General features: G+C 45.6%; 1 protein-coding gene across 1 annotated transcript; it reads right to left on the bottom strand.

The window, feature by feature from the left end:
* Positions 1-229: 229 nt before the first annotated feature.
* On the bottom strand, positions 230-27,648 carry NLRP13 (NLR family pyrin domain containing 13; the record flags this gene model as incomplete). Its single annotated transcript, XM_034638081.1, has 9 exons — positions 230-404; positions 2,380-2,550; positions 3,166-3,336; positions 6,114-6,284; positions 8,451-8,618; positions 10,019-10,183; positions 12,471-14,058; positions 22,962-23,027; positions 27,357-27,648. Coding segments are annotated over 9 exons (2,967 nt in total), but the record flags the coding sequence as incomplete, so codon positions are not given.

The raw sequence follows: 27,648 nt of genomic DNA, 5'->3' as shown, positions 1-27,648 counted from the left end.
GCAGTTGCTGGGTTGCACTAACCCCCTTTCAAGCGGCCCGTCACCACATGCTGCTACCGGCTACTCTACTGGACAGGAGATCTAAACCGTTGCCGCCATCGCTAAAGGTTCTGCTGGCCGGCACTGCTCTAGGAAATCGAATGCAGGGTAAACCCAACGCTTGCTTTAAAACATCAGCCAATTCATCCCCCTCTCAGCTAGTGCTTCCCAGTATAAAAGTCACTGGGGATTACCCAAGTTTCTGTAGTTTGCACGCTGATTTTTTCAAGGCCTTCCACAGTATGCTGACTCCACTGGGCTCCAAGTCATTCTGCAAAAGGTTCAGGTTAACCAGGCTTTTACTGCTTCCGAGAACAGAGGACAGATGCTGGCAGCAAGCAGGCGTCAGATTGCACTTCTCCAACCTAGGAGTGGGTGGGAAGGAAGTGTGAAAGATGGTCCTCAGACTGAGAAGGTAGAAGTGATACCACATCTAGGAAAAAGTATGTGGTTAAAACAAACTGGCATATAGTGGAGAGCTTACCACATGCCGGACACTTCTCCAAATGCTTACACATAACTCATTTAATCCATATACCAATCCTATGAAAGGTAGCCACTATCTTAAACTCCATTTGCCAGGTGAGGAAACAGAACATTAGCCTGCCCAACTGTGAAAGAAACAATGTTCACAAAAAGTGGACGTGAATTCATTTATAAGGTCCTTGGAAGGACTGAAATAAGATTACAATCCCTTCCTTACACTTTCATCTTGTTTCTAAATTCAACAAAACAAAATCTGTACTCCTAGTAGCTAGCCAACTGTATGTTCAAAGACAAAAGTGACAGTGTTACATCAGTTTGAGGTACTGGAAATTTTCACCTAAGCCTATAAAAAAGTGTGACAGGTATCTATACATGAATTTTGACAGAGTAAAGGGAAAGAATGTTTCCGTTGGGTGGAAGAAGTTGGGTAGGATCCAGCGACTGCTTCAAAGTAAAGGCACTCTTTTGTGGACGGGAAGAGGAGGACCCGGGAAAAACGGGCTCCAGCCTCACCCAAGTGTGTCCTGTCTCCGGTCTAGCGCCCCCTGCAGGGCCTTTACCGCTATGTTACATATTATTGACCTCAATCGCGTATGTTTAATAGGATTCCCTTGGTCTTCTGGGCCAGTTTTCCCTCAATGAGTGGAGACGGAGCAACGTCTGCAGACTAGGAAGGTGCTATTGGCATCTGGAGGGTGGAGGCCGGGGATGCCGCTCAGCATCGTTCAGGACACAGGACAGCCCACAGCCAAGGATTACCCAGCCCAAGGGGTCAGTAGCGCTGAGGTTGAGAGACCCTGGTCTGATGGTAAAGATGGAACCCTGTGGACACAAGCAAGACACTCAGGTGCCTGCTTTAATGCTACAACATTGGCGGGGCGCCTGGGTGGCTCAGTCAGCTAAGCGTCTGCCTTCAGCTCAAGTCATGATCCCGGGATCTTGGGAATCGAGCCCCAAATCAGGCTCCCTATTCAGCATGGGGTCTGCTTCTCCCTCGCCCTCTGCCCCTTCACCCTGCTCATGCTTTCTCTGTCTTCCTCTCTTAAATAAAATCTTTTAAAAATCATTAAAGCTCCAACAGTAGAGAATGAAACTGAATGAACGTGAACTGAGTATCGGGCAGGCATTCATCATTAGAGACAATGCAGTAACTGTTGCAAACATTTTATTCATTTCCACATCCAGGGAGAGGCACCTAGAGAATGAGGGCTTGAAACCAGACCAGCATTCTTTTTAAGGCACAAATAAGACCCTTAAGTACTTGCATAAATCTGACAGCTTCTCCTTTACCTGCAGGATAAAGAATATCGCACCTCAAGATACTTCTTGAAAGACAGGGATGTGGCGGGGGCGGGGGGAATAGCAACTTCTGACTTATTTCACTTATGAGCATAATGTCCTCGAGGTCCATCCACTTAATGCAAATGGCAGGATTTCCACAAAGAGAGAAATACTGTGAGATCTCTAAGCATTTTGTGACAGTGAGTAGAATCACGTAAGCCACACTTAACGAAAGCTGCTATTATTTGAGCCTAAACCAGCTTAGTTTGCTGAACAAACACATCACCTTATTGTTAAAATCAGACTTCCCCTTAGACAGAAGAGACTCTGGGGTGGGAAGCAGGCTGTACCGCCCCCGCCCTACTATCCAAAAGGTACCGACGGAACCAAAGAATATTTATAATACACCAAGGGGGAGGGTAACCGGAGTGAACTTCTGTCTCTGAACTGGAGCCTTACCGTTAAGCAGAAGAGAACATTTGTTCCTCGCCTTCTTGAACCCCCAGGTGAACACATATCCGGATGCGAGAGTAGAGATGGGGGCTTCCCACAAAGAAAAGAGCGTCAACTCACCCAAGAGTGTTCAGTGCACAACTCGGATCTTTTAGAACCTCACACAGGTGTTTCACTCCATCATCCTGAACACCATTGTTCCCGACATCCAAAATTTTCATGTTACGATTATGCCTGAGGGCATTAGCCAGCTCCTGACAGCCCTCTGGTGATAAGGAACAACATGACAAACTGCAAAATAAACAGAAAGGGACAAAGAAGAAATCTTGAATCCTTGGGCTTTGCTCTATCTACCCCAGCCCATGTCAGTCTTCCAAGGACAAGACAGATGCCAAAGCCAGACTTCCCATTCTGAGCCCTGCGAAGAGCAGGGAGCTGGTCAGGAGATCTCAGTGCTCCTATCTACCTGACAGAAAGGACGTAGGCAGGACAATGCAGCTCCCGCCCCATGCCATCCATAGCGAGCTTGCACCTGGTTTCCCCTGGACTTGACCCTGTGCACCTTTCCCCTTTGCTAATTTTGCTTTTTCTCATTTCACTGTAATAAATCGTAACCACGAATTTGACTGCCTGCCAAGTTCCTGAAATCCTCTGTGAGTCACCAAACCTGCAGAGTGTGGTCTTGGGAACCCCCAGCACACATTGTGGTTGGTCCTTAGCCATGATCCCAGTCCCCCCCCCACACCATAGGCACCCCCCCTTGCCCCTCTGACAGAACGCGAAGCTCCTCTACGTGAGACATCCTGTCTACACCCAGGACTCCAGCCCCATCCAGAACTTGGGCATTTGGAAGTCAATTCACATGCCCCCTTCCCACCCTCTGAAGGACAGAGGAATGGCACTCACTCCAGGCTCTGTAGGCTGCAGTCTGGACGACTGAGGGCCTTGCACAGAAACTTCACCCCCTCGTCTCCCAGGTTATTCCTCCTCAGGTTCAGATGTGTCAAACTCTTGTTCTCAAGGAGGGCGTCTGACAAGTACCTGCAACTGGGTGCCCCGAGCTGGCAGAACCAGAGCCTATAGGGCAAGAGCCACAGAGACAGAAGCTCAGGACAGCAGCCCAAACCGAGGGCCCTGGGGACGCAGCCTCAGGCCCTGCCTCTGAGTTCAACCGTGGTGTCCCCTGAACCCCAAGCCAGGATATGCTGAGTATCTGGACTTACTCATCCTTTCCCAGATCTACGCAATGAGCACAGGAAGAACATACTGGTCATTAGTGGTGGTTTCAAAAAAAAAAAGCCAATAAAAAGATGATGATTGGGACACCTGGGTGGTTCAGTCAGGTAAGCATCCAGCTCCTGACTTTGGCTCAGGTCGTGATTTCAGGGTCCCGCGACTGAGCCCTGCGCTGGGCTCCGCACTTAGCGGGGAGTCGGCTTGAGGATGCTCTCTCTCCTTCTCCCTCTGCCCCTCCCCCTGCTCTCTCTCCCTCTCAAATAAATCTTTAAAGATAAATACAGGGATGATGACCAAAGCATTTCAAGTCTCCGTAATGGAAGAAGAGTAAGTTCTGAAGATCCACCAGGCGACATCACGCTCATAGCTAACGATACCATATTGTGTACTGAAAGTCCTCTAAGAGTTAGAATACTTAAATACATAGAAAATTCTATGTTAAGTTATATCACAAAAAAATTTAATGAAAAGGGGGGAGAGGGAACTCTGGAAGGTGATGGATACGGTGTGGCCTTAATGGTGGTGATGGTCTCATGGGTGCGTACTTCTCCCCTGGCTCACCGACTCGTACAGTAAATATGTACAACTTCTCACACGTCGGAAAAGTTTAATGTGAGAATTTTTTTAAGTGTAAATAAAAGCAAAAAATAAATAGAAGGGAAAACACTTTAAATGACCTTGAAGCACCCGGGGATGAACCCAAGGCTTTGAAGCCGGTCAGACGTGGGTTCAAATGCTGCTCAGCCATTGCTGACTATTGTCGGGCGTGTTGCTTTATTCCCTCCGGCCTTCACTTCCCGCTAAGGCGAGATGAGCACAGCAGTGAGGATGCCCTGAGCCATGGTGTGCGGTGCTTGGAACAGTACTTGCCAAGTGTGCAATACAAATTGTGGGAGATGCAGAAGATAAAGAGATCAATAAGCATCAGATGTATATAATAAATACGTTAGATGTATAAATCCATTAGATGTATATAATATGTATACTGTATCTATATTGTATATATAATACTTAGCTATTATATAAAAGACAGGTTATATACATGATATGTGTTATTGTGTAACATATCAGGAATTCTATAGATCACATGTAATAAATCTATGATTTTATTTTGTATTTTGTCATATATTAATGTATCTATAGTAAATATAATTAGATATTAAAGTATATTGTTATAAGCATACTTTTAACAATTGTATATATTAATACAATGTCACCTATAATGGTTATATATAACATTAGTTCATATTACATGTGTATTAATTAGCTATTAATATTACGGTTCTTTGAGGCTCAGTGCTGAGTGAGTGCTAACCTTTTGGTCCGTAGCTCAGATTCTATGGTCTTTCACCATTTACCCCCTTGGATGCACCTCAAGACGGGTGGCCTTTTTATCCTTTTATTCTCACCTGAACAATATCCGGTCTGGGAAAACCCATCTCCCCCCCATTCCACCTGCCCCAGAGCAGCAGAGGGTAGCTGAATTAGAAACCATCTGCAAAATCTCACTTGGCACCTACCCCTCACCCCTCACCCCAGCAACCCCCTGGAAACCTACAGTCCTACATACGCATGCTCACGTAACATCTCCATGTGGTTAACAGGCATCTCGTGCTCCCATGTCCCGGCCCAAACCCCTCACACCCGAACCACATCCTTCCCCGTCTTCCCCATGTCAGAAAATGGCACCACCCTTCACCCAGTTGCCAAGCCCATCACCTGCAGGTGTTTTGGGTCTTTCCTTCCTAAACCACACTAATGCATCAGCAAGTCCTACTGGCTCTACCTTCAGGTGTCCCCCGAAATCCTACCACCTCACCCCGACCAATTCACTGTCATCCTCTTGCCTGCTTCCATCACAGTCCACCCTTCAACAGCAGCCTGAGCAATCGTTCAGAGAATGTCCGTGTACAACTCTGGTCCTCAGACAATGTTTCCACCTCCAAACAAAACCAATTCCATCACTGCCGGGCATATTCCAGGCGTCGTCCTGCCTCTCCAGCTTCATCTTCACCCCTTATCCCCGTCACTCATGTTACCCCAGCCTTACTAGATGTCTTGCTGTTCCCACAACACCCCAAGCTCATTCCTGCCCTCCTCTTCCTTCCCTCTGCATGTGGCTTCTTCAGTCAATGTCTGGTGGCTTCAGTGTCCCCACCTCTGATAGGTTGGTGAGAGAAGACCTTACTAGGAAACCCGCCCACCACTCCTGGTCTACTCCTTCCACTTTGCTTTTTTTCTTTGCTGAGCTAGTTTTTTTGAAACTCACTCACAAATCTACGTGTTCCACACAGGCGGGTGTGTGTCTTCCCCCCACCCCACCAGGGTGCCCAGCTCTGTGTCTAGAGATAGGAGCTCAGATATCAGTTGACCAGACCATAATTTCCTGGTGTCCCTGCTAAAACTGAATTCCTTGGCACAACCCCCAGAGACGGATTCCGCGAATCTGGGGTGCTACTCAGCCTGTGTCTAGAATGGTGCCTAATACATGGAGTAATTGCTCAATGCGTGTTAATGTTCCACGATATAAATGGGTCCTGAATGAAGGACCCATTGTTTTCCTCCATGCCCGCCCCCAAGGAGAGTCGCTTCCAGAAATGGAACCAAGAGGAGCTTACACCAGTCTCTCTAAGGCACACTCGGGGTGAGTCAGGGAAGCACAGAGGAGCCTCACGCATTCATCTTGGAGTGGATTAAATCCCAGGCACAGTCGAGCTATCCTCTGGGTGCTGGTGAGGTACAATGCCAGATCCTGATAGATGGCAGCTGACAGGTTGCACTTCTCCAGGCTGTATAACGTACAAGTGCGGTGTGAGCCCCCACTATGCCCACTTTCTCTTTCTTTCTTTTTAAAGATTTTATTTATTTATTTGACAGAGAGAGACAGCCAGAGAGAGAGGGAACACAAGCACGGGGAGTGGGACAGGAAGAAGCAGGCTCCCAGCAGAGGAGCCTGATGTGGGGCTCGATCCCAGAATGCTGGGATCACGCCCTGAGCCGAAGGGAGACGCTTAACGACTGCACCACCCAGGTGCCCCCCACTTTCTCTGTCTTGCTCAAATTCCCAGTCCCTTGGGACATACATCTGGGACTCAATCATCATTAAAAGATTAAACTGGATAAAGAACAAAAGTTTTAAGGAGAAAAAAGTGGGTCAGGGTAAGGCTTTTCAATCTCAGCCCTACTGACCTTTGGGCCAGATCATTCTTCGTGGTGCTGGTGTGGGGAGGGATGGGGAGTCAGGGGGTCCCCCAGTGCACTGAAGGATAGTAATCATACCTAGTTCTTCACCTACTAGATGCCAATGGCATCCTCCCCTCCCAATTGTGAGAACCAAGTAAGTGTCCAGGCATCGCCAAATGTCCCCTGGAGGACAAGATCACCCCCAGTTTAAAACCACTGGGTTTGGGGCACCTGGGTGGCTCAGTCGTTAAGTGTCTGCCTTCGGCTCAGGGCGTGATCCCGGCGTTCTGGGATCGCCCCACATTAGGCTCCTCTGCTGGGAGCCTGCTTCTCCCTCTCCCACTCCCCCTGCTTGTGTTCCCTCTCTCGCTGGCTGTCTCTCTGTCAAATGAATAAATAAAATCTTAAACAAACAAACAAACACTGGGTTTTCCCTGCTCATTGCAGAGTCTGTCTGTCTCTCCCTCTCCACCCCCCGCTACCTCTCATGCTCTCTAAATTTTTTTTACCTTTTTGACATGAAACATTTTTATTATTTTCATTTTTTTATTATGTTAAGTTAGCCACCACACAGTACATCATTAGTTTTTGATGCAGTGTTCAATAAAATCTTTAAAAAAAAAATAGGGTGCCTGGATGGCTCAGTCAGTTAAGCATCTGCCTTCGGCTCAGGTCATGATCTCAGGGTCCTGGGATTGAGCCCCCATGTGGGGCTCCCTGCTCAGTGGGGAGTCTGCTTCTCCCTCTGCCCCTACCCCCCGTTCATGTTCCCTCTTTCTAATAAATAAATAAAATATTTAAGCACTGGGTGTTATATGCAACTGATGAATTATTGACCACTACATCTGGAATAAATGATGTACTATATGTTGGCTAATTGAATTTAAATTTAAAATTTTTGTAATAAGCAATTAATCAAAATATTAAAAATTAAAAAAAAATAAAACCACTGGGTTTAGGGGAGGCTGGCTGGTGAGTCACCCATAATCAAGGTGAGGCAAAGCTGGCTGAGATGGGGCCCTGAGGACATGGTGGAGAAGAGCGAAGACAGTGAACGTGTCAGCAGGTAGGGACCTACAACAGGGGTTCCCCACTGCCACCCCACCCTGCCACTTAACCTTGCAAAGACCCTATTTTGACAAGGCAGGAAGACTTACGACAGCTCCTTCAGGGAGGACTTCGACATCCCAGATGGCCCTTGCAGACTTTCTACCTCCATACCGGAGAGATCATTGTCCCCCAGGCTGAGGAAGCTCACGCTTGAGTTCTTGCTGAGTTCCCGAAAGAGGTGATGACACATCAGAGGGGTGAGGCCACATGATTCCAACCTACCAAAGGGATCCCAAGATAGGCAGTTACTCCCAGGAAGAGGGGTCTTCATTCGGAGGCCCCCTTGTTCCACAAATCAAAGCTTATTTCTCCTTGTTCCTCGTTGTCCCCCCAGGCAGGATGGCCTCCAACTCGGTGCCCCTGAGCACGTGTCCACGGTCCAGCACCACCTCGGAGCCTGCTAGAAATGCTAGCTCTCAAGCCCCCCAGCGGCCCTGCTGGGTCTCGGGGTGGGGGTTCCAGGACCCTGCATCTTAACACCCCCCCTCAGGCGGGTCTGGTAGACGTTAAGTATCGCAAAGCCCTGCACCGTACCCACGCACCCGTTCCCTCTCCTCATCTTTCTCCACAACCTTTGGATGCCGTGCTGAGTCCTGTCCTCCCAACGCATCACTGAACCTGGGGGTGACCGTGAGGACAGATCTGGAACACCAGAGACTTACCACAGAGACTGGAGGTTGCAGGCTGAGTGCCTCAAGGTTTTAAAGATCATCGTGGACACAGGAACTCCCAGGTTGTTCGAGCTCAAGTTCAGATGGGTCAGCCTTTTGTTACCGTGTAGGACAAGGACAAGCTCCTTCAGGATCCTCACAGGAGTTATTGATTTGCACCTGAGGAAAAGAGGAAGTGAGGAGGCTGGCCTCATGGAGGGGAGTACTTCGTCATCTGGCCTTTCCACCACACACACACACACACACACACACACACACACCCTCCTTCAAGGATATACACATAGAAGAGATTCAAAAATTGAATTTCAGTTGGATGTATTCGATCAGGAATCAATCCCCTCCCCCACCAAGTCTGCCCCAAGAGACCCTGGAGCTGCCATTCTTCCGGGCAGGAGGTAACCCCCACACCACCCCAGAAAGGTCTGATGAGAACACCTCTCTCCTCTTGTTTTTTCTGAAATCTATTTCTCCTCATCTTTAGGACTAAGTGATAAGACCAAACAGAGGGGAGGGAGGGAGGATGAAAAAAAGCCATATCCTAATAAAAGGATGTTTAAGGCTGCCTGCTGCGTGTCTGATCCAGCTCACACAACACACTGAGGTCTGAGGACAATTGTGCCTGCCAAATCTTGTGCTCTTAACTCACGGAATCAGTGCATGCATCTGACTGTCAGAGCTCAAGGTAGCACAGATTTGCAGAGGGACCGCAGGACAGAATTAGTTGGCGTGGACTGCAAAGCATCCAACCCAACAGCTTCTCCAACTTTAAGAGTCATTCAGTCTGTCCTCAGTCAGGTAGCTCTTCCCTGGCTTCTCCTTCGATGGCCACCTCCATTCTTCCCCACCTTCAAGCCACATTTGGGACCCCGTGATCTCTATTTACATCATGTGAGACGTTTCAGTCCAAAACGATGCTTCAGCTCCAACGAGTAGGTCTTTATTCAAATATCTTTTAGATAGGAGAGGCCCTTCTGCTTTTCCTAACAACACAATGCCTCCTCTTCCATACCCTGAGTCCCTGAACAGATTTCCTCCTACTTTGGGAGATCTCGCTGTCTCACACACTACTCTGTTCATATAAGTTTGTTTCTCCAACACTGTAGGCTCCATGAGGACAGGGATTATCCTTTCTGCTCGTGGCTATAACCTCAGAATGGAGAAGAGATGCTCATTAAATATCCATCGAATGAGCAAATGCTTCACCACAAACTACCCACGTTCCTGAAGACCCCACGCTTCACACGGACTCCACATAAATTCTGGCTCTCCTTGAATGCTTTGTCCCGATCGCATCCTGCAAGTTCTCCAGTCCTTCATATTCAGCTCAGAACAGCAGTCTCACACAGAGGTCTTATGGAAAAATCAGTTCGTCTACCTGTACCTCTCATGCAAGGTCACTCACGCCCGAGTTCAGGTCTTTGCCTGAACTCATGCAAACCTGTTTATTTTATTATCCCAAGCACCTGAGCTTACTTTCTGGAAAACAGATACTGCAATCGTCAAGAGAAAAATGTTGGCTTATTCTCTGCTGGAGTCTTCAAAATGTGTGTCACACTTACGTCAGTTTTCGGAGCTTGCACCTTGGATTTCTCAGCTCGTAACAGAGTTTCTTCATCGAAGCAGTGTTAAGCTTGCTGTTACTCAGGTCCAGCTCACTCACGTTCCCGTTGCAAAACACGGAGCAAATGTCCTGCCACTGATGTATCTTGGAATGCATGCTTGTCCTTTATGAGAGAGAAAGAAGGGTTACTAAAGTGAACCCCAGCTGATACCCGGAGTGTGGTCTGCAGGAGATAAAAACAGACCCTTGCGAGTGAAGGAATTTGCTGGAGTACTGGGCAGGAAAATCGGGACCCCAAAAGTATAGTTTTTAAAGTGCTACATGTTTTATTCCAACAATGCTCAACCATCCTTTTCAGAGGAAAGCAACCATGGAAGTGAGGTGAGGTGGCTGTTGGTATAAACCTAACACGTTCAGACTTCAAGTCAGACAGACCCAAGATCCATTCAGAGCTGTGCTACCTATAACATGATTTAATCGCTGTGACCCAAGTTTCTCTCAACGTACATAATAAAACCCTCGTAGGATTTTATAATTTGAAAGAAGCTTTATGCAAATATTTAGAACTTAGGAGGGTTATTAGAATTCTATACATACAATGGAATAGTACTCAGCCACCAGAAAGGATGAATACCTACCATTTGCAATGACCTGGATGGAACTGAAGGGGATTATGCTACATTAAATAAGTGGAGCAGAGAAAGACAATTATCATACGGTTTCGCTCATATGTGGAATAGAGCAGAGGACCACAGGGGAAGGGAGAGAAAACTGAATGGGAAGAAATCAGAGAGGGAGACAGACCATGAGAGACTCTGGACTCTGGGGAAACAAACTGAGGGCTACAGAAGGGAGGGAATGGGGCATAGGTAAGCGGGTGATGGGTATTAAGGAGCGATCGTGTTGGGAAGAGCACTGGGTGTGATACGTAACTGATAAATCACTGAACTACATCAGAAACTAATGGTGTACTATACGGTGGCTAACTGAACTTTAAAATTTTTCATTACTTAGTATTTCCTTAATGTGGTAGGCTCTCAACCTTTCCAAGAATAAAAGAGCATCCAAGTCATGAATTAAACTTTATCTCCAATGAAGAAAGTGAAACAACACATTAAAGCACCTGAAGGATATAAAGTTCTACATGGCGAGCCCAGAATTATAGCGTTGGTTAGAGTGGTTGTTTCCAGCCTTAGTGTATGTGTGTATGTGTGTGTGTGTACACACATGCCCATGTAGTCATATGTTTAACATCCCAGTTAATTCTGAGCTACAAAATTAAAAACCACTGAGGAAAAGCAGCTGTACTGGAGCGAAACAGGGACTGACCTTCACCAGAAGATCTGTTATCACCATTAGGAAAGCCATGGAATCTCCTTCAGCCTTAGGGTGATTATGTGTAAGGTAAGGAATATTGTTTATGGAGTATTGGTCCTTACAATAAATGGCATTATCCTTGGGAAAATAATTGGTAGTAAGGACACTTACATAACCCAACAGCAAATGCTACCTAAATAAAGTCCCCTATTTAGGTTTTAGGGAATCTAAGACTGGACAAATGACAGCCAATATATATTAAACATTTATGACTCCAGACCCCAAGATGAAACATCTTACTAATATTCCAATCTGGATGAACACAAAGAGATTAGTCATCTCAGAATTTCTATTTGAACAACCAAAACTGAACTGGTATTCTTTTTGTAGGTCTGAGGGTTAAAACAGAAAGGATTTGTGAACACATAGTTGCCCATTTCATGAGAGGAGTTTAGAAAACACCCGTAGGGCCTGAAATAATTAGAACACTCCGATCTCTTTACCTCCAAGGCAGGAAGTCAACAGTGTCAGCAATGGGAAAAGGTCATAGGGTAAGAACCAAAGGTAGTTTAAGGATTTGTGGGATTCTTCCTCCAGGAGACAAAGGGAAAAACTCTTCATAACAAACTTCAGGATATAATTGACACCATTGGACCCATACCCACCCCAACTCATGCTCAAAGGAGAGGCACCAGCATTTTGACCTATGAGCCCTGGAGCTCTGGAAGAGAGCTGGGCACTGATCCAGGCTCACCTGCTTAGTGGCCCCACTGATGTAAGCAAACTCTGTTTTTATTCAGTTTTCTCATCTGTGAATGGCAATAACACTCCACCCTCCATTCAACAATGAGCATCAGTCAGATAATCGTAGGGGTCTTAGTACAACGCCTAGCACATGCATCTTCACTATGTAGGCCTGAGATAGAAACTCTATCTCAAAGTAGATCAAACAGAAGTAGCCAAGGAATCCTTTATGACACCTAAAGGGAAAAGGTCTCCTGGGTTGGAGTGACCTAGAAGGTTTGGTCAATCATAACGAATGATAACACAGCAACATAGCCCAAGTTCTTCGTGGAAGAACTTGGGCAGAGCCTGGGAAGAAACCTGGGAGGGAAATGGTTTGCATTACTCACTCCAGACTCTCCACGTTGAAAGTCAATTCCGTATGAGGGATGGGAACGGTGATAGAAAGCCTTAGCTTACTTAACCTTCGACAGTGTTTTAGGCAAAACGAAGAAACTTGGAGTTGTAGATTTCCAAAAATATCAAGGTCAGCTTCAAGGAGATGACTCAAAATCTGCCTTACAAAATTTTCCTCCTGAGTCTCATACAAGCACTCGAAAAAGTGCAGGAATTCAAAACGGTTGGAGATAATGTCATAACTTTCTAATTCCTCTGCCCATTCTAATAATTCATCCGTTATCCTGCGACTCACTTTACAACGCAAAGTAGTTTCCAGCTCTCCTGCCACGTTTCTTTTTAAAAGACCAAAGAAAAAAAGAGCCATCTGATTCCAATAGAAGTTTCTGTCAGCCAAAGCATCATTCAGTAGCACCTTCATCTCTTCATGTTTTGCAGGACTGCCAACAGATCCTTTCGTTCCCCCGAGTGCGTAGAACATGGCCCCCAAAAACACCTGGAAGCTCTGGTGAGTGAAAGTAACACACTCCTCACAGTCACTGACCTTTCGAAGAATATTCAAACTGAGGAGAGAATCAATGAGAGGTGCTTCCAGGCACTTGCGCGTGAGGTCCTCTTTTGCAAATGTGAAATTCCAAAACCACATCCCGTCTGCAGCCAGAGAGCAGAGGGCCCTCCACTGCTCTGGCCAGCTCTGGTCTGACAAAGTCACCTCTGCTTTGGCAAACGAGCTGGAGAAAAAGTAGACATACAGACTGGTGGCGGTCTGGGTGCTTAGCTGGAAACAAGGATTTCTTGCCATCTGCTCCTTCAGGCAGGAACACACAGTCCAACACACAATGGGGGCAGAGCAGAAATTAAACAGTTTTTCGTTTTTTCTTACCCAACGCAAGATATTCTTAGCTTTGTTTTGGTCAGCAAAGTACCTGATGAAATATTCCTCCCGGTCTCCCTCGGTGAACCCTAAGATTTGGACAAACCATGGATTCAGTAACAACTTTTTAAGATCCTTGGCTCTATACTCCTTGGTTGTGATCAGTACGGTAGCCGTGGGGGCCAACTCTTTCCTCACCAAGTAGAACAGGATTGTGTCGACTGGGAGCTGCTGATACCAGTCTGTACATGGTGGGCTGTCGTCCAAGTTGGAGGGCATGTCCAGTTCCTCAAAGCCATCGATGACAAACAGGAGTCTTTCAGGGTGACTCATGAGCTCTTCAATGGGGGGCTGGGAGTCAGGCCAGTCCCAGGAAAGCAAGCCAGCAAACGTGGTATCCTTCATATCTTTAACTTTATGGCAGCTGATAAAGAAAACATAGGAGAACCTCTGCTGAAAGAGAAAGCCCTCTGCCCAGTGCAGCATGGTCTTCATTGCCAGGGTGGTCTTCCCGACCCCCGCTATTCCCTCTAAGACAATCGTCTGTGGCTGGGCTCCAGTCCTGTTAGGGTACAAGAGGCTCTTCAGTTCTTCGTGTTCCTTCTCAGTCACATTGCGGAGATATATATGGCCTTCAGGCCAAGGCATGTTGTCCCACATCATTAATATTTTAGCCTTCATCCTCTCTCTGTATCTTCTTCTGTGAACTAAAACAGAAGTGAGGCAAAACAGAACACAACAATGGTCAGAATGAATTCTGGCCTTAGGAATAGTAAGTTCTTAAAAAAAAAAAAAAAAGGAGGGGGGCGCCTGGGTGGCTCAGTCGTTAAGCGTCTGCCTTTGGCCCAGGGCATCATCCCGGTGCTCTGGGATCAAGCCCATATCAGGCTCCTCCGCTGGGAGCCTGCTTCTTCCTCTCCCACTTCCCCTGCTTGTGTTCCCTTTCTCGCTGGCTGCCTCTCTGCCAAATGAATAAATAAAATCTTTAGGGGAAAAAAAAGGAATAGTAAGTTCTTATATAAAGCCTTGAACAAGACAAACAAGTTCTACAAACAGGGTCTAACTCGGGAGGAGCGGCATGGCGGTAGAAAGTACCAAAGTAGCAGGATAGTTTGAAGATATACAAAAATAAATACGAGGACATGAGAGACTGAGAATGCCCTTTGAAGGAGGGGGAAGGGGCCTGTACAGGCTTCTGCAGGAGAGTTGACACCATAATCACAAGAAGCTGCCAGCCCAAGATGTAGAAAGAGAGGCTTGCAGGCAAGGTGAAGAGCTAGTGCAAATGTCCTGAGACAGGAATAAGAACATTCTAGAGCAGAGGGAGCAAAGTGCCTGACAGGGGGACTCAACTGTGGGGAGGGGCCAGTTACAATAACTTTGTTCTGAAAGCCAAGAGATGATAAGCCATAATCTCCATTTTTAAAAGGTCACTGTTGCTTGGGGAGGGGCTTAGAGTGCACGAGAGGAGCAAGGAGCCCACTTGTGAAGCTCTCTTGTTGTCTACGTTAAAGTGGGTAGCTTTGCTCAGACACATCCATTGAGAACGTAGCAGCAACAACAAGAGGTCCCTGGTTCTTTGTGGAAACACCTGAGCAGAGTCTGCGGAGAACTAGAGCATAGTACTGGAAACAAGATGAACGGACTCAGGGTATATATTGAGAGTAGGGCCAATGGTATCACTAACAATTTCTAATAACGAGGGTTTGGGAAATGCTGAGGAAAACAGAGTTGCACATGCATTGTAGGTTTGTGGCTTAAATATCTTGGTGGATGATGATTCCTTTTACTACACACACACGTTTCTGGAGGAAAGAACAGAAGAATAGGAATCCAGAGGCCTGACTTTGCACTTTCTTTAAGATTTAGAACTGATACTAGGGTTGCAATGCTTTATGGAGACTTTGACTTCTTTGAAACTCAGTTCCCTTGTGTCTAAGTCCTAAATAAGCAGGAAAGAATGAAAAAGCATTTTTCTTTTATCCACAGGAAGGGCAATGTCATCTTCTGGAGGTGGGGTCCTTTCTGCTCATATTATTGAAGGTGTCTGAAGGCTGGCATCCCTCAAATATTCAACCTGCAGAGCTTCACCCGACCTCCAAACAAGGATTGTTGTTCTAGACTGATGAAACCCCAAGATTTGATCACACAACCTTTAAGAAATGGGTCTTATGGACCAAAGGCAGGACTCGTGGAGGCCCTTCTTCCTCAGAAGGCGGCAATCCATCTCCCCTGCCCTTTGCTCTCTCCCACGCAGCAAGAGCTGGAGAACATGTGGTCTACACTCGGGTGGCAGCCATAGCAGGACCCTTCCTGTCCCCACCCCCGCCCCCACCCAGCCAAGGGGAGAAGGAGTCTTGCCGCCCGGAAGATATTAAGCAGAACACAAACACAACACACGCAGATTTCAAAAAGAAAAACCGCGTGAGGGAGAATCCTCGCCCTCTATGGGACAGACCAAGAGGTCGTTCGTTTTCTATATGCCACGTGCTCTTACAAGTCAATAAAGAGGAGAGCAAGCACCCAAAAGAAAAGTAGACGGGGAGAATAAACGGTCGTTTTGCAAGAAATAAGTAAGCTAAGGCAATTACAGTTTTCAACTCCCTCACGGAACAAACGCAAACCAAGTATCAAATCAGGGCAGGATTTGTAAGTTGGCAAAAAATTTTTTTAAAGAATCTGTTGAGAGCAGGACAGTAAAACAAACACCTAAAGTATCATTAGGGACGTCACTTTCTACAGTCTTTCAGAAGATCAATTTAGCTGCATCAAAGTTTAGATCCTGTATGCGCTTTGATCCGGGAGTTCCAGGTTAAGCACGCCTTCTACAGAAATACGTGCGGATGCACACAATGGGTCACGGCTGTTCGTCACAGTATTGCTTCATACGCACACACCCAGAAGCCTGAATTTCTACCAGCAGGACAGGGTGGGCACAGGCCATGCTATATGCATACGATGGTGTATTAAATAGCTATTGAAGAGTGAAGCTGATAGGTTTGTATAAAGATGTGATCAGGTATGAAATGACAAGCAGTACAAACTGATATATAATCTAATTCATTAAGAAAAGCTGGAAGAAAAAACACCGAATTTTTAAGCTGGCTACCTTTGTAGAATAGAGGGGAAGGGGGTGGGGGAATGGGATAGACTGGTGATGGGTAGTAAGGAGGGCACGTATTGGATGGTGCACTGGGTGTTATACGCAAACGTGAATCATGGAATTTACATCAAAAACTAAAGATGTACTGCATGGTGACTAACATAAAAAATTATTAGGGGCGCCTGGGTGGCATAGCGGTTAGGCATCTGCCTTTGGCTCAGGGCGTGATCCCGGCATTGTGGGATTGAGCCCCACATTAGGCTCTTCCGCTATGAGCCTGCTTCTTCCTCTCCCACTCCCCCTGCTTGTGTTCCCTCTCTCGCTGGCTGTCTCTATCTCTGTCGAATAAATAAATAAAATCTTTTAAAAATTATTATTAAAACAAGAATTAATTGGTTATATAGGAGAAACTTTAAAATATTAAGCACATTGTACCATTTATATTTGCTTCTATAATCACTTTAACCCAGAAACAGGTCACTCTGGGAACTAAAAAGTGCTCCAAAAGTTGAAAAAAATTCAAAAGATGTTATACAGATATTACATTTAAAAAGGATACTAATAAAGAGAAACAGAGTTAAGAGTTTTGATATTAAAAATATTGAAAAAATAGGCTTCATGGAAGGTATGATGAAAGTTGAAGTAATCTTTCAAATGCTTTTAACAAAAAAGATGGTAACATGGGATTAAAAAGTTACTATTGGGGGAATGGGCAAAATGGGTGATGGAGGGATACATGCTTTTTGTTACAGAATGAACAAGTCACAGGAATAAAAGTCACAGCACAGAGAATGTCATTAATGATATTTTAATAGCGATGTAATGGGACAGATGGCACCTGCACTCCTGGTGAGCACAGCATAACGTATAAACTTGTTGAATCTCTGAGTCGTACACCTGAAACTCATGTGACATTTTGTCGACTATACTCAAAACAAAAAAAATCAATTTTCTAAAAAAAAAAAAAAAAAGTTATGCTCTAGTATTAGTCCCAGGAAACAACACCTAATTAGAGTTGTAGAAAAACCACAGAGAAGGAATGATTAATGCCAAAACGTTAACTCAAGACTATTTGAGAGCAGAAAAGCACATTTTTACATTTAAATGTCCTGCTTAGTATCCAACCTAATCAAGAGGGTAAGGAAAAGAAACCTAGGGGCGCCTGGGTGGCTCAGTCGTTAAGCGTCTGCCTTCGGCTCAGGGCGTGATCCCAGCGTTCTGGGATCGAGCCCCACATCAGGCTCCTCCACTGGGAGCCTGCTTCTTCCTCTCCCACTCCCCCTGCTTGTGTTCCCTCTCTCAATGGCTGTCTCTGTCAAGTAAATAAATAAAATCTTTAAAAAAAAAGGAACAGAAACCTAGTTACCCTGTGACATTTCAGAACACAGGGGTAGCAGACCCCACAAGCTTTCATAGTGTAAAAGATAGGTCATGGGTCATAGACGATGTAAAAAATCACAAGTTAAATCGGTCTGTAATTCTCCTTCTTGATGGGGTCTTTGCCTGGTTTGGGGATCAAGGTAATACTGGCCTCATAGAATTACAGACTGATTTCTCTGATGAATATGGACTCCAAAATTCTCAACAAGATCCAAGCTAATAGGATCCAACAGTACATTAAAATGATTACCCATCACGACCAGGTGGGATTCATCCTGGGATGCAAGGGTGGTTCACATTCGCAAATCAATGTGACAGAACACAAGAGAAGAGACAAAAATCATATGGTCCTCTCAATTGATGCAGAAAAAGCATTTGACAAAATACAGCATCCTTTCCTGATAAAAACCCTTCAGAGTGTAGGGATAGAGGGTACATTCCTCAATTCTCATAAAACCATCTATGAAAAGCCTACAGCCAATATCATTCTCAATGGGGAAAAGCTGGAAGCCTTTCCCTTAAGATCAGGAACACGACAAGGATGCCCGCTCTCGCCACTATTATACAACGTAGTACTAGAAGTCCTTGCAACAGCAATTAGACAACACAAAGGGATAAAAGGTATCCAAATCGGCAAAGAAGTCAAACTGTCTCTTTTCGCAGATGACAGGATATTCTATATGGAAAACTCAAAAGAATCCACCCCCAAACTACTAAAACTTATAGAGCAATTCAGTAATGTGGTGGGATACAAAATCAATGCTCAGAAATCAGTTGCATTTCTATACACGAACAATGAGACTGAAGAAAGAGAAATTAGGGAATCCATTCCCTTTACAATAGCACCAAAAATCATACGTTATCTCAGAATTAACCAGAGACGTAAAGGATCTATATTCTAGAAACTACAAATCACTCTTGAAAGACACTGAAGACACAAAAAGATGGAAAAATATTCCATGCTCATGGATCAGAAGAATAAACATAGTTAATATGTCTATGCTACCCAGAGCAATCTACACTTTCAATGCTATCCCGATCAAAATACCGAGGACATTTTTCAAAGAACTGGAACAAATAGTCCTTAAATTTGTATGGAAACAGAAAAGGCCCAGAATCTCCAAGGAATTGTTGAAAAGGAAAAACAAAGCTGGGGGCATCACAATGCCGGATTTCGAGCTGTACTACAAAGCTGTGATCACAAAGACAGCATGGTACTGGCACAAAAACAGACACATCGACCAATGGAACAGAATAGAGAACCCAGAAATGGACCCTCGGCTCTTTGGGCAACTAATCTTTGATAAAGCAGGAAAAAACATCCGGTGGAAAAAAGACAGTCTCTTCAATAAATGGTGCTGGGAAAATTGGACAGCTACATGCAAAAGAATGAAACTTGACCACTCTCTCACACCATACACAAAAATAAACTCCAAATGGATGAAAGACCTCAATGTGAGACAGGAATCCATCAAAATTCTAGAGGAGAACATAGGCAACAACTTCTATGACATCGGCCAGAGCAACCTTTTTCACGACACATCTCCAAAGGCAAGAGAAATAAAAGATAAAATGAACTTATGGGACTTTATCAGGATAAAGAGCTTCTGCACAGCCAAGGAAACAGTCAAAAAAACTAAGAGACAGCCCACGGAATGGGAGAATATATTTGCAAAGGACACCACAGATAAAGGACTGGTATCCAAGATCTACAAAGAACTTCTCAAACTCAATACACGAGAAACAAATAAACAAATCATAAAATGGGCAGAAGATATGAACAGACACTTTTCCAATGAAGACATACAAATGGCTAACAGACACATGAAAAAATGTTCAAAATCATTAGCCATCAGGGAAATTCAAATCAAAACCACACTGAGATACCACCTTACGCCAGTTAGAATGGCAAAGATAGACAAGGCAAGAAACAACAATTGTTGGAGAGGATGTGGAGAAAGGGGATCCCTCCTACATTGTTGGTGGGAATGCAAGTTGGTACAGCCACTCTGGAAAACAGTGTGGAGGTCCCTTAAAAAGTTAAAAATTGAACTACCCTATGACCCAGCCATTGCACTACTGGGTGTTTACCCCAAAGATACAGACGTAGTAAAGAGAAGGGCCATATGCACCCCAATGTTCATAGCTGCATTGTCCACAATAGCCAAATCATGGAAGGAGCCGAGATGCCCTTCAACAGATGACTGGATTAAGAAGCTGTGGTCCATATATACAATGGAATATTACTCAGCTATCAGAAAGAACGAATTCTCAACATTTGCTGCAACATGGACAGCACTGGAGGAGATATTGCGAAGTGAAATAAGTCAAGCAGAGAAAGACAATTATCATATGGTCTCTCTCATCTATGGAACATAAGAACTAGGATGATCGGTAGGGGAAGAAAGGGATAAAGAAAAGGGGGGTAATCAGAAGGGGGAATGAAACATGAGAGACTATGGACTATGAGAAACAAACTGAAGACTTCAGAGGGGAGGGGGTGGGGGAATGGGATAGACTGGTGATGGGTAGTAAGGAGGGCACGTATTGCATGGTGCACTGGGTGTTACACGTAAATAATGAATCACTGAACTTTACATCAAAAAACCAGGGATGTACTGTATGGTGACTAACAAAATATAATAAAAAATATTTTTAAAAAATGGGCAGAAGATATGAACACTTTTCCAATGAATACATACAAATGGCTAACAGACACATGAAATAATGTTCGACATCATTAGCCATCTGGGAAATTCAAATCAAAACCACACTGAGATACCACCTTACGCCAGTTAGAATGGCAAAGATAGACAAGGCAAGAAACAACAATTGTTGGAGAGGATGTGGAGAAAGGGGATCCCTCCTACATTGTTGGTGGGAATGCAAGTTGGTACAGCCACTCTGGAAAACAGTGTGGAGGTCCCTTAAAAAGTTAAAAATTGAACTACCCTATGACCCAGCCATTGCACTACTGGGTGTTTACCCCAAAGATACAGACGTAGTAAAGAGAAGGGCCATATGCACCCCAATGTTCATAGCTGCATTGTCCACAATAGCCAAATCATGGAAGGAGCCGACGAGATACCCTTCAACAGATGACTGGATTAAGATGTGGTCCATATATACAATGGAATATTACTCAGCCATTATCAGAAAGAACGAATTCTCAACATTTGCTGCAACATGGACGGCACTGGAGGAGATAATGCTAAGTGAAATAAGTCAAGCAGAGAAAGACAATTATCATATGATTTCTCTCATCTATGGAACATAAGAAATAGGAAGATCGGTAGGAGAAGGAAGGGAAGAATGAAGGGGTAAACAGAAGGAGGAATGAACCATGAGAGACTATGGACTCTGGGAAACAAACTGAGGGCTTCAGAGGGGAGGGAGTGGGGGAATGGGATAGGCCGGTGATGGGTAGTAAGGAGGGCACGTATTGCATGGAGTACTGGGTGTTATACGCAAATAATGAATCATGGAACATTGCATCAGAAACTGGGGATGTACTCTATGGTGACTAATACAACAAAATAAAAATAAATAAAAATAAATAAAAATAAATAAAAATAAATAAATAAAAATTAAAATCACAAGTTATCAACATTTATCAACACTGGGCCCTAGAGGACATTGGAACACCAGAAACATGGAGGGAGAAGGATCCTCAAACTGGACAATTACACCCAAGCCATTCAACACCGGTGCACTAGAGAAATTACCAGCAAGCTCTCAAAGAGATTTCCTCATACTGACTTTTCTAAGTTATTATAAAACAGGTCCCCCAAAACAGTGGTGAGAAAGACGGACGTAGAAGCTAGGCAAAGAGGGGATGACATTTGAGAGCAGAAAATGGAATTTGAGATTAAATCAAGTCCTGGGATGGGAAATACGTGGCAACTGATACAGACTCGGGAAGGATGTGCAGCTCCAGGTAACCATCTAGAAATAGTGATGAGGGAGCAGATGGATTCCTTGTTATACCCGATGACATTATGCTTCTCAAAGAATGTGGAGATGATAATTGCATGGAAAGTTTAAAAAGGAATTGTTAACTCAAAAACAGGCAATGATTCCCCCAAGAAGGCATGTGTAGTGAGCTGAACAGTGACCCCCCCCCAAATAGATATGCCCACATCCTAATGCCCAGAACCTTGTGTAGCAAATGTAAGGACCTTGAGGAGAGGAATTGTCCTGGAGTCAAATGTATTCTCCCGAGAGACAGAGTTCTGACCCACAACAGGAGATGGCCATGTGGCTACAGAGGCCGAAATTGGAGGGATGTGGCCACAAACCCAGGAATGCCACCAGAAGCCGGATAAACAAGGATGAAACTCCCTGCGAACCCCAGGAGGAAGCATGACCCTGCTGACACCTTCATTTTGGACTAATCCAGAACTGTGAGGGAGTAAATGTCTGTTATTTCAGCCAGTTTGTGGAAATTTATTATGGCAGCCCTAAGGGAAAAAAAATAGCATGTATTCCTGATGTATCATGTGGCTCAGCATGGATTTATATCCATGACACTGAAAATTGATTGTGCCACAAAAATAATTGGAGAGATATTTAGCTTCCATGATAATGGATTGAAAAACCAAGAGGTCGCTGTGGATATTAATCCCTTTTGAGCACAGAGATAGTGAAAGTGGCAGCCAAGGGTGGCATATAGCTGCTTCTACAGAATAGAACTCAAGGGTTGAGCAACGGATTGACGTTTTTCACTACAAGTTTTAGGTTTCCGTGATTCATTCTGGATTATAACACCAGCACATATATTTAAAACCAAACCCGTTCCATAGCTGCATGTATTACTTTGTCAACACGAAAATCTCCGTCAACTGGTACCAAAAAAAAAAAAATGTCATTACCTATTAATGCGACAAAATTACAAAGTCCAGAAATAGACACTGGTATCTAAGAACAGAGAATGGAGTCAGAGAAATTATCCAGTTTATAGTAACTTATTATTCAGTGAGCAGCAGTGCAAGAACAGGTTGGGAATGGTATCCTTTCCTACACACTGTAAGTAGAAGGACATTTCAGAGGTGCTGGCAGTTACAGACCCAATAAACGGATGCCCCATCAAGCAAGTTATCCATGATCACCATAAAGGAGGATACAAACCTCCTTCTTCTGGCATCTCTGCTGCTTCTTGGTTTGGATCTTGGGGTTCCCATGACTGTGCCATCTCTGAAACAAACAGTGACAGGGGGATAGTGAGATACCCACGCTGAAAACGGCCAGTGATGGATGCTCTCCGCAGAGCCAAGTATTGCTGGCAAGCTGGAGACTGAACAGACAAAGGAATCACGTCCTCCAGCTCCATCAGCTGCAGTACTTTGGACCCAGGCACCCCTGTCAGGAGCGCTCTCTGCCCACACGCACAGGGCTCACTGCCTCACCTCCAAGTCTTGGCTCAAAGTTTAGCTCGACGGTGCTGGGCAGTCCTGATTAGTACTGCACCTGATCCCTACAGCACCCCCGAGACTCTCCCCATTCACCTTTCTCTCTCTCCACTGCGTTTGCCACCTCCTAACACACCACGCAGTGTACGTATTTCTTACGTTCAGTACCTCTCTTCACCCCACTGAACGAGGGACACAAATGGCTAGCCTGTTTGCTCACTTGCCCCAAGAATGCAGAACAACGCCCAGCGCATAGAAACCACTCTACTGTTTCTGGATACCAGAGTACCATGCGAATAAAAGCACAAAGAACTGGGCTCTAACTCAAGCCTCCCTCTATGTACTTTCACAAAACCTCTCTGAATGCCCCGTTCCTCATGAGCTAAAGCACCCCTTCCACGTCGAACTCACGCAGCAGAAACTCCTATTCCACTACCCAACGCTCAGCGGCTGTGAGCTAATGCCCCGTAAGGGACAACAGCTCTAACGGAGACGTGGCTCTAATGTTTCTAATTCCACTGGTTGTCAAGGTTCGCAGGACTTGATCTGGGTAGCCAGCTGGGTCCCGGGCTTCCTCCTCATGCCCCACGGTCCTTTGAAGAACTACCACCCATCACTCTCCACTATGGCAGCGTGGCCAAAAAAAAATCCCAATTCTGTGGAGACCCACAGAGCCTACTTGTGGAGTCTGTCTGGGGTTAGATCAGCTCTCCTAGCAGCAGGGAACCTGAATGGGAAATCTTATTGAGCATGGCGCAGTGAGCTAAGATCATCCCTCATCCCGAGCTCCATTTATCAGCTGCACGACACACGGCATTCCTCTGTTGCACGTTAACCCGGTGATGCAATCCCTCCAGACTGTAGCCTCACTGCCACAGTCCATACCTATGTACATTACTCTGAAAGCTCTAGATCCAGCTGGGCCACCTACGAGAAGAGCCAACACAACAGCCTAGAATTTAAGTCCAGTTCCTTTCAAAAAAAAAAAAATCCCAATTCTGACTTCCCTTTGTCTGTCTAGGAAAGCCTGTTGAATGACAGATCCGCCAACCCAAAATCTGTTGAAACAGTCTTGGGTAGGGTGGAAGGTATGGGCCATGAAATGACAAAGACATTCCCAGTTCTGATACTGCCCATCTGGCATCGTCTCAAACTAGCAGCTGGAATCCAGAAAAACCCACCCCAAAGACAAACGAATGTGTGAGAACTTCCTCACACAGATGCTGTGTGAGCCCAGCATCTAAACATTTCATCCTAGAAACTCAGACGTAGGTACAGATGGCCAGGTTTTCAAGAAGAGAGAACAGGGGCTCAGCGTAAGTCATTTGCCCACCGTTACAGCTGGTTAAGCGGACCAGGCTTTGAATCCGGGCACTCTGACACCAAACCTGAGCTCCTAAACCCAGGGCCCCCAAAAGATAGCAGACATGTGCCCGCAGACACACATGCATTCACATACCCACAACACAGCATCGTTCAAGCACAGAGAGTCTCGTCATGCCACATTTGCCAGGAGATGGAACCAAGGGGGAAGTGGAAGCTATCCTAAGCCCTTGGGCCTTTACATCATTGCTCACATCCAGGGAGATGATGTGGTCTAGGGCTTTTTCCTGCTGACGAGGTATCCTCACATGCCACCCCCCCTCTGAAGGCCAAGTGGGAACCAAATAAGGCCCAGAAGAACGGGCTCCTTCAGTGTGCCACGTCTGGCTCTGTGGCTTCGTACAAGACTGAGGGCCAGAATGGAGGTTCTTCCTTTAATGGCATTCTCCTCTGTGCAAACGCCTCTCTCCGGGATCACCAGTCTAAACCAGGATTTAAGGATTCTAGGTTCCATTCTCTAGCTCTCTGCTCAACACCTGCTTGTTCTACTCAAGAGAAAATGAGGGATTTCAAATGAAGGGGGACGAGGGGGGGAAAGGGAACAGAGGAAGGGTGGGGGGTGGACAGGGAAATCGAGTCCCTACCCAGCCTCCTGCCTGCCAGGAGATACACAGAGCCTACAATTCCAGGACTCAGAGTCTCCAGTGTGGGAGCTCTCATGTTGCCAGCGCCCATCCCTACTGCTTAGAACTCATGCCTTCTTTTTGGGGCAAGAGAAGCCATATACAGTCAAGTACAGAGCGTCTGAAGACCCACTACTTGGTTCAAGTCACCAGCTCTGTGACCTTGGGCGACTCACTGAAGCTCTGGGCCCAGTGTCCTTGTCTACAAAACTGGAAAACAGTCTTCACTGCACTCAGAAGGAGGTCCTTAGTCCAAATTCACAGGAAGCATCGGGATCAAGGCCCGGCTCCTAACAGGTACCAGCAGAAGTTAGAGGATTTTGCACGGGTCTCAGAGACAGCTGGTTCTGCCCTCAGGTGGCCCTCCAAGGTTCGCTGCAGAGAGAAAACTGGATAAAACCACGTGGGTTTTTATTTTGTAGGAAAAATGAGATCAGCGATACATTCAGAAAAACGATAGAAACAAAAATAATCGCACAGTTCCACACTTGCTAACTGGTTCTGCAACACATCAGCGCTAAGATCAAGACCACAGGATCCAACAGCACAGCAGGCAGCGAGTGAGCTACCGCCTGAGACTACGGACACAGCACGCACTTGACCTTGAAGAGGGGGAAAAAAAAAAGCCTGATGTTTCCTTGCGGGTGTGGAAAGGTTATGGGAAGTGGAAAGAGCCACCTAAAATCAGACAGTAAACAGAAGGAGGAATGAACCACGAGAGACTGGACTCTGAGAAACAAACTGAGGACTTCAGAGGGGAGGGGGGTGGGGGAATGGGATAGGCCGGTGATGGGTAGTAAGGAGGGCACGTATTGCATGGTGCACTGGGTGTTATATGCAACTAATGAATCATGGAACATTGCATCAAAAACTGGGGATGTACTCTATGGTGACTAACACAGCATAATAAAAATTATAAAAAAAAACAATAAAATAAAATCAGACCGTACGTTCTGGGTGGGTGTGGCTCGTGCTAGGGTAGGGGTAGATGTTTGGGGCACGTATGCGCGTGTATATGTTGTATTTTCCTTCACGGCCTGGCTCAGCTGCGTGCAGTGTTCCTGTTTTGTTGGCATTTACCTAGTGTTTCCCTTGTAGGAAAACGGATCCTGTGCAAGCAGACATGAAATTCCTGTTACACTCAAATCACTCCCTAATACTGCAGCTGCATTGGAAGAAATCTGTATTTTCTTTTTTTTTTTATTATAATAATTTTTTTATTATGTTAGTCACCATACAGTACATCCCTAGTTTTCGGATGTAAAGTTCCATGATTACTTGCGTATAATACCCAGTGCACCATGCAATACGTGCCCTCCTTACTACCCATCACCAGTCTATCCCATTCCCCCACCCCCTCCCCTCTGAAGCCCTCAGTTTGTTTCCCAGAGTCCATAGTCTCTCATGGTTCATTCCACCTTCTGTTTACCCCCCCTTTCTTTCTTTTTTTTTTTTTTNTTTAAAGATTTTGTCTATTTATTTTGACAGAGAGACAGCCAGCGAGAGAAGGAACACAGCAGCGGAGTGGGAGAGGAAGAAGCGCTCCCAGCGGAGGAGCCCGATGTGGGACTCGATCCCAGAACGCCGGGATCACGCCCTGAGCTGAAGGCAGACGCTTAACGACTGCGCCACCCAGGTGCCCCGTCTTTTTTTTTTAATGTAAATTCAGTTAGCCAGCTTCGTCATTAGTTTCAGACGTAGTGTTCAATAAATTATCAGTTGCGAATAACACCCAGCATTCATCACATCATGTGCCCTCCTTAGTACCCATCACCCAGTTACCCCGTCGCCCCACCCACTCCCCTCCAGGAGGAAAGCTGTATTTTCAAAAGAAGGTTTGCAACACAACTGAGTGTACCTGTCCATACCATGAGGGAATCACCATCCCCCCGGCTAGAGCTCCGGATCTTTGTAGCCTTTACACCACTACCTGAAACTTTCATAGCCCAGCAGGGAGATTCTTTTTTAGGGGTAGCTAGGAATTGGGTAGGCCCCCATAAAAATCCAGCAACAATCTCCTTGTTCCCATGAGCACCAGGCAGATGCTCGTCTGTCCCTCCCTCCCATCCATCTGTCCGTCCGTCCATCCCTCCCGTGGACCCACTCACCGTTCAGCCTTGCTCTAACTTCCACACACAATGAAGTCAGATTCATGTTCTCAAAGATGCTGAGGGTCACTTCCCATATCTGCCTTTCCGAGAAGTATTCACTCAACAAACGTAACAGATTAATGGGATCACTGGCTTTCAAGTTTGCCCAGGGGATCTTCTGGAAGTTCTCCAGCAGCAGCTCTGGGGCCTGGAGGCACAGCTTGAATTCCTCCAGCTGAGACTGATCCAGACCCACGAGGTAAGACAGCAGCTTATTATAGGAACCACTGTCGAAACAGACATTCTCGGA

This window comes from Ailuropoda melanoleuca, chromosome 12 (genome assembly GCF_002007445.2).
Source record: "Ailuropoda melanoleuca isolate Jingjing chromosome 12, ASM200744v2, whole genome shotgun sequence".
Taxonomy (NCBI): Eukaryota; Metazoa; Chordata; class Mammalia; order Carnivora; family Ursidae; genus Ailuropoda; species Ailuropoda melanoleuca.
The sequence above is the reverse complement of the archived record's forward strand: the minus strand, read 5'-3'. Positions and strand labels throughout refer to the sequence as shown.